This window comes from Curcuma longa, chromosome 12, assembly GCF_044706935.1.
Source record: "Curcuma longa cultivar G26 ecotype Majalengka, Jawa Barat chromosome 12, ITB_CL_G26_1.1, whole genome shotgun sequence".
Lineage (NCBI taxonomy): Eukaryota > Viridiplantae > Streptophyta > Magnoliopsida > Zingiberales > Zingiberaceae > Curcuma > Curcuma longa.
Window position 1 is genome coordinate 9,968,192 of NC_133872.1, and position 8,158 is coordinate 9,976,349.

The following is an 8,158-nucleotide window of genomic DNA, read 5'->3' on the forward strand; positions in this document are numbered from 1 at the left end:
ATGGAAGTTCAGAGAAGGTGAAACATGCACGGGAGCAATGAAATAAATACATCAACTGATGAAAGTTAGTTAATTAGATCAAGAACTCTGATATTAAACCCATAAAATCTTCAATTAAACCATCGACTAGGAAGGAATAATATTCGTCCTGGTCCTCCTATCGCAAATGGAAAGAGCGAGCACACATGGAGAAGAAGAAGAGGAGCAAAGCGGCATAAGAGCAAGCCACGGCGAGGAACGACCTCCGGCAAAACTCCTCCACCAACGGGCACACCTTCATCCACCCGATTTTCTCGTTTCCATACCTGCCCACGTAACCGATCGCCGTCGCCGCCGACGCCGACGCCGTCAGTAAACTCAAGTTTACCTACAACAAATTAATTTTCAATATCCAATTAATAAAATTAATTGATATAATTGATAAATAAATTATTATTTCAAAAAAAATAAAGGTAAAGAAATAAATGCATACCAAATCCAAAATGTCGATAACGCACCGCTCCAATGATTTAGAGAACAAGAGGAGCGACCCGAATAAGTAAACGCATACAATTCCATTTCCAATAACAAAAAATCTGTATGCAAACAAATTATAAATAATTATAGAATTGATATCCGGTGCGTCTTAAAATACACGACTGTGCATAATATGGGAATCCAAAAAAAATTTTGAGCGTTTAAAATAGTAAATAATATCAGTTTATATTTTTTTATTTTAAGATTAAGTCATTTAAAATTTTCTTTTTAGAATTAAGAGTTGTATTATAATATTAAATATTAAAAAATTTAAAATAGAAATTATTATTTATTTATTTTTTATATATAATTAAGTTATTTAAGATTTTTTTCGTTTAAGGATTGGATTATAATATTAAACATAAAAAAATTTTAAAACAAAAATAAAAAAATATATATTGTTTCAGAATTCTTTCGGATATTTCGATTCTGATATCATGTATATTCACGTATTTTAAGACGCATAAGATATCACTCCTATATATTTATATAATTTTTTTGAGTAATAAAGATATATATAAATATATATGGATATACTGACTTGAACGTCGGAGAAGATTCATAAGAAGCTTTAATAGTGAAGCCAGCGACGATGCTAGTTTGTTCGTTGAGTCCCATGAGGATAGAGGCCACGAGAGCGCCGAATGCTGCGAGTAGACGAAGGAAGATGTGGATCTTTAGATATCTGCCACATAAACTCCTCTTTGCCGTCTCCATTAAGAACTAATTCAGTAATAATTGTGGGATCTTTACATTGTTATATATACCTATCGACGTTGTTGATTTTATGGTAAATATTTAATTATATTTATTTAATTGCACTTAATTTGTAATGATGAACTAACTGATGGAGGTGTACAGCTGTGGTTCCATATGAATCGAAAGTTTGGTTTGATTGAGGTTTTATTAAGGAAGAAAATATCTGATTTAGAGATAATTGATTGTTGACATGCATGGAAAAAAAAATCAAAAAGGCAAGTTTTTTTTTTTAACATATGCTTTAGTTATTTTTCGAATAATTGTAACAAGTTATATTTATAGAATTTAATTATATTTAATTTATTAAGAGTTTAGTTCGACACGACACACGGTTAGCTCCTTTTAATTTGTAGTTATAAAAAAATAATTATTATTATAAAAATATATTGAACTCTGATAAGATTTCTTGGCCACGTGGTGATGTGTTGATTGATGAACAACCGGTCAGGCTGAATAAAAAATCTAACCTATTTTTAAAATACAAAAGAAATTGTTAAAAGGATAAAATTAAGGGGGAAAAAAGATAAAAGACATTCTACTTTATTTTTTTTATATAACAAAGACATCCCATCTTATTATTTTATCATGTGCCCTCTAATATTATTTTATATTATTATCATCTATCTAAATTTTGAGTTGGTCGGATATATTGTAATGGTTATGATTTTGTAATTACTATATATGTTGTAATAGTAATGATTTCGTAACTACTATAATCTAAATCTATTCAAAAATATTCACATTGTAGCAACTACGATTTATAATTACTACAATGTGAATACAATCATATTTACATTGTAACAATTATGAACTGTAGCTTTTATGACGTGAATCGATTTAAAAATATTCATATTATAGCATCTACAATTTCATAGCTACTTTGAATTCACATTGTAGCAGTTATAAAATCAAGCTGTTACAATGTAAATCTATGAAAAAATATTCACATTCTAGCCGTTACGATTTTGTAACTGTTAAAATGTGAATTCAACTTTATTCAACATGAATATTTTTTAAAGGTTAAATATGTATTGTAGCAGCTACGAAACTGTAGCTACTATAACATGAATATTTTTTATGCATGCTCACCTAACATTCAAGTTGTAATAGCTATGAAATCGTAGCTACTATAACATATGTGGCAGGTATAGTTTCGTAGCTGCTATAATGTGTCCGATCGATTCAGAAATTAGAATTTAGAATTTGTTAGTGCAGTCTTGCCCCAAGTATCATTTGATTTTAATGTTTGGCTAAATGAGTTTAAGTTAGGCAATGTTGGTGATCTAACATGTGTAATTTGAGTAAACAGGAAAGTCCAGGTTTGAAGTCTTAGCAAATGGTGAAGTCTCGGAGGCGCGGCCTCTTGACAAATGGTGAAGTCCCGGAAGTGCGGCCTCTTGGCAAATGGTGAAGTCCCCGGAGGTGCGGCCTCTTGGCAAAAGAAAAACATAGCATGACAAAGCTGAGGGAAACATCTCAACCAAGTGCAAGGATGAGGAGTTGTGTGTTGGGTTGCAAGGGTGCAAACATAATCCCACATCTAAAGTACATGAAAAAGATTATGGGGTTAAAAGGATGGAAAGTATCTCCATTGGTATGAGGCCTTTTGGGGAGAGCCCAAGAACAAAGTCATGAGGGTTTAGGCCCAAAATGGACAATATCATACCATTGTGAAGATATTTTGATTCCATCGGTACTAACAAGTGGTATCAGAGCGAGACCGCTCTTCACCGGACTAACCGCCGGATGAGCCATGATCCAGATCTAATCATGTGGTTTGAACCTTAAACAAAGGAAGTGAGTGCTCCCGTGTCTGAATCAAGAGGATCAGACACCAGGTGAGAAGTCCTAGTAGGTCGGATGGACCGAGGAGCAAAAAGTCCTAGTTGCGACTAGGTGGGAAGTCCTAGTAGGTCGGGTGGACCGAGGGGCAAAAAGTTTTAGCTGCGACTAGGTGGGAAGTCCTAGTAGGTCGGGTGGACTGAGGGGCAAAAAGTCCTAGCTACGGCTAGGTGGGAAGTCCTAGTAGGTCGGGTGGATCGAGGGACAAAAAGTCCTGGTGGGTCAAGGATTCAGACATCAAAAACGACGTTGAGGGGGGCCTGTGGTCCTTTGTTTGAAGGGGGATTGTTGGATTGCAAGGGTACAAACATAGTCCCACATCTAAAGTACATGGAAAAGATCATGAGGTTAAAAGGATGGAAAGTATCTCCATTGGTATGAGGCCTTTTGGGAAGAGCCCAAGAACAAAGTCATGAGGGTTTAGGCTCAAAGTGGACAATATCATACCATTGTGGAGATATTTTGATTCCATCGATACTAACATTGTGGACTCGAGAGCATCCAAGGAGGGCACCGGATTTGTGAAAGATGTTTGAAGGCGTAAGTCAAGGCTAAGGGATGAAGAAAGAAGTTGAAAGGTGATTTTCAGCTTCACTAGTCGACTGGGACAACAAGCAGTCGACTAGTGTCCTGATCCTAATCATACAGAAAATTTGGTCGAGTGAAAGACACTGACCAGTCGACTGGGTGAGTATCAATAGACTGATATTCGAGTGTTGGGCTAACAGCCAGAGCAATAAACACAATCTACAATAGTCATTGAAGCCCACCAGTTGATTGGTCTCTGAGACAGTCGACTGACATCGAGAAAAATATAAAAAGACAGATTGAAGATTGGAGACGCAAGTTTTACACGTTTTCATATTCGCACAATCTTCAAGCTTTGTCAATCTCTCATACTCTTCCTCCAATCTTCTCTATTCATCTGTAAGAGGAAGAGATCAGTGTAAAGGTTTCTCCACCTTCAAAGTTGCTTTGAGAAGGAAAAAGCTCATAGTGGAACGTTCTAATGGTGTGTGTGGATCCTTGGATTAGTCACCTCGAAAAGGTGAATACCAAGTAAATTGAAGGGGAGTATTGCTTGATCTTTATTTTGCTTTTGTCTTGTGCTTCCGTTAACCAATTTATAGGCAAGAGCAAAAGTTGTTATTCACCCCCTCTAGCAAATGCAACGGTCCCAACAGAGTTTAGGCAAGAGATAACAATACTGAACACTACAATATTAGAAATAATTCTTTATTTCTTATGAATGATCCACATATATAAATTTATTTTTCTATTAAATGACTCATATTTTCTTGACTTGATTAAATAGTTATAATTATGATTAATGGCTACATTTATATTGGTCAATGAAGAGATAATTCTCATATTCATGAGATATGAAAATGAATAATTTAAAGGAAGATGTCTATTCTCATACTCTTACATTATGAGAACGACTGGATTGAATTAAGAGATAATTGAATGTACACATTGATGGAATGTGTAAATGAAAGGTTACAAAGGGTCCTCCCTTTACCCCATTATATAGGTCTTTTCTCCATCAAAGAGGCTAAGCAAGATGAGAGGTTAAGAGGGAGAAACACACTTGTCTTAAGAGGCTTTAGTTTCTTCATACTCTAAGATAATCATCATGAGCCAAGGTATGTTTTACTTTTAAGTATCATATTGTGAAAATCATTTAGTTTAAAATCTTGGGCATTAAGGAATATGCAATATGATAAACTTAATTTACAAATGCATATTCATATTCATGAAGATATATGTTATGCATGCTAACATGTGGTATCAGAACACTTGTTAAGAACTTATGATTTCCCATTAAAGAATGTTTTTCTCACTTGATGTCGAGTAATTTTGTGTTTATGTATGTTTTTATTGGCATTTCAACTTTCTAGTGAACCTAATGTATTATGCATGTTACACTTATTTGTGTTTGATTATATCTTTGTATGCTTTTTAATATTCATTCATTAGAAATAAATGATTATCATCATCACATATTTGTTTAACATACAAGTTATGAATGTTTTCTTAATTTGAGTTTGATTATGTTTAGATCTCTATGAGCATGATTATTATGTTTACTCATATTTTATGTTTGATGGTTACACATTTGAACCTGTTTATTATCATTATTATTTAATTTAATGTCTATATTATGCATAATTTGTTAATCATCAAAGTGGCAAAATTAAAAAGTTTTAGACATTAATTAAATAATATTAAATTCTTCATTATGAGATGACATGATGAAATTACTTAATACTTATCATGGATAATTTAAAGTTCATTAATTATAAAATAATTAAGAATCGCCCAAAATTGATTACTTTATTTTATGATCATTAATATAATTGTGGTTAATTTATATACTTTATTAGATATGTTTGGTATGTTCAAAAATAACAAATATATTTAATTAGAGTATATATAATTACCTATGTGAAATTTTATTTGAGCATCAATTATGTGCATATTGTAGTATCACCCAAAGGAGAACTTCAATATGCATTTAAAGCACGTATGAATGTTATTTGAATTTTCTATTATGATTTATGAATCAAAGCATTTAAATATGAGCAACAACTATTACTTTTCATCGGCAAGCTTCATCTATTACGAAGTTCAATGGGTTTAATTTTTCTGAATGGAGTGAACAAATCCAATTCCATTTAGATATTTTAGATCTTGATTTGACACTTCATATAGATCATAAAATTTGAACAAATATATTTACTGATACTAGTAGTGTTGAACAAATATATTTTCATAAAATTTGAGAAAGATCAAATAGACTTATAATTAGTTTGATGTTTATGCGAATGACTATAGCAAATATCATTAAGCCAATAATTTCTAAAATTGATGATGATAAGGAATTTATGAAGTTTGTAGAAAATTTATCTCAATGAAGTTGACCACCATGAAGTTTGATGGTCCTCGTACCATGCATGAGCATATCATTCAAATGATGAATACTATAACACGATTGAATTCCATGGGAATGAAATTGAACAAAAGTTTCCTTGTGCAGTTTATATTGGATATTGGAACCTTAACGGATCAATACGATTTTGTGAAAAATCAAAATGCATCAATCGATGAAAGTCAAAATTGACTTCAAAATCGAAATCTACGTTTCGCGTAGATAGATTTAGACTATTAATTTGATCAAAACTGATTAAGAATGAATGAGAAATTAATTGTTTAAAGTCGCCCAGAATAACATTAATTATTAATTAATATTATATAAGGAAATGTATGGGGAATAGTTCCACATCGGAGAATTTTGATAGACTTCCCTTCCTTATTAATGTTGCTGTGTTAATGGAGTTAACACAAAAAATCCATGTGCTCTCTTCTCACGGGCGAGCAGGTGCTCGCACCTGTGAGCCCGCGGCTCGCCACGCGCACACGCGTGCAATGGGCGCTTTGTTGGCGCACTTTGCGCTTCGTACGCGTCGTCGCAAGGAGCATTGAGGAGCTTACATTTATGCTCTAGATGATGTGACACTCGAGTGACATGTCAGACTCACATATAACATGGCAGTGCTTATGTAGCATTTGCGTGAGCAGAGAGAAATGATTGGACTGCTGACTGAGCGAACGAATGGATGGCTAATGACAACAGGGAGATCTGAGGGTCACAACCCTCCAGATCTGATGGATGAGATTAAGAGGGCTATATGAAAGGTTACAACCCTCCAGATCGAACGACTCAGATCGATCTTGCCCAAAGGTCACAGCCACTCACTAAAGGGCATCCTACCTCTTCCCTTTGTATAAATAGATCCTTCCAGATGCTGGAAAGATCATCGAATTCTACTCATCCTTTAAGTATTCATCTCATTTTATGCATTTGGAGTTCAAAAAATCTACGAGAAGGTTCGTTGGTCTTAAAATTTAAAATGCTACTATTCCGATATATCATCATTGTATCTTGGGAATAAATTGCTACTATCTATAAGCACCTATAGCAGAACAATATCGTTTACAGAGATAGTGTTAAACACTAGCTCAACGATCTATATCAACTTTTTTTTATTGATTAAACTTTTTATATTTTTAAGTATATTTCATTAGTTAATAAATTTAATATTATAAACTTGTTTGACTGCTTTTTTATTTAGAAATTTGGAGATTGAATATAAGCTTTATTTTTAAATATTAATCATGAATAATTTTTAATTTTTATTCATAAATATTAACTATTTAAACATATAAATTTAAAATTATTCATTTAATTTAATAAATTATTCAAATTTATTTATTTAATTAATCATATATATATATATATATATATATATATTGAACAAACATAAATAAATTCTTACTATATCAAACACCATCCTTATTTACAAATATTTAATTTATAACTCTAAACAAGCAAAATAAAGATAAAAAATTTTATATTTTATTATCTATTGTACGAATAAGAAAGAAGAGAGTTGAGAAAGAAATAACTTTTATCATTCTCAACACAACCTATCTTTTCAACTTTTCCCCCTCCACATTTTGAAAAGAACCAAAAAAAATCTAAATTATATTTTCCTTTTACTTTTTATTCTTTGACCATAGCAAAATAAAGGAATTGGCTACCATTCTCTCTTCCCTTACCTCTATTTCACCCCTTCTATTTAAGCTCCCTTCCTCTCAACTAGACAGCATAAAGATACCTACATAATCAGTGCCCAAACAATGACAATGTAACATGAGGAACTCTCACAGTTTCTATCTGCATCAAGGTGAAAATTTGCAACACTTTAGATTGCAAGCCGAACCCAAGTCACACACCACAAGGCATCGGAAGCACAAAAATACAGTATTACAAAATGGCCGATACTGCTGATACAAGCAAAAACTACAATGTTGCAGCAGCTTATATACGGAGGGGTGGTGTATTATTCAATGCATAAACAAATTATGATAAGATCTCAAGCTATTAGATGCATTGACAGAATAGTGAAACCATTAAGTTGATCAGTTGCACAGTGCAAGTAAGAGATGGATTATTCAGCTGTGTACCAGGACTGCA

The 8,158-nt window shown here is 32.8% G+C and overlaps 1 protein-coding gene across 1 annotated transcript; it reads right to left on the reverse strand.

Moving 5' to 3' along the window:
- Nucleotides 1-157: 157 nt before the first annotated feature.
- On the reverse strand, nt 158-1,233 carry LOC141842875 (CASP-like protein 1C2). Its single transcript, XM_074730859.1, has 3 exons — nt 1,058-1,233; nt 473-575; nt 158-367 (listed from the first exon to the last, which is right to left on the reverse strand). The coding sequence occupies exons 1-3, from the start codon at nt 1,231-1,233 to the stop codon at nt 158-160; spliced, it is 489 nt and encodes a 162-aa protein (XP_074586960.1).
- Nucleotides 1,234-8,158: the final 6,925 nt, after the last annotated feature.

Excerpts from the sequence above, each read along its gene's own strand:
- LOC141842875 (XM_074730859.1), bottom strand. The coding sequence starts at position 1,233 with ATGGAGACGGCAAAGAGGAGTTTATGTGGCAGATATCTAAAGATCCAC. Across the intron at positions 576-1,057 it reads GAATCTTCTCCGACGTTCAA|ATTTTTTGTTATTGGAAATG; the intron begins GTCAGTATATCC and ends GTTTGCATACAG. Across the intron at positions 368-472 it reads TTATCGACATTTTGGATTTG|GTAAACTTGAGTTTACTGAC; the intron begins GTATGCATTTAT and ends AATTTGTTGTAG.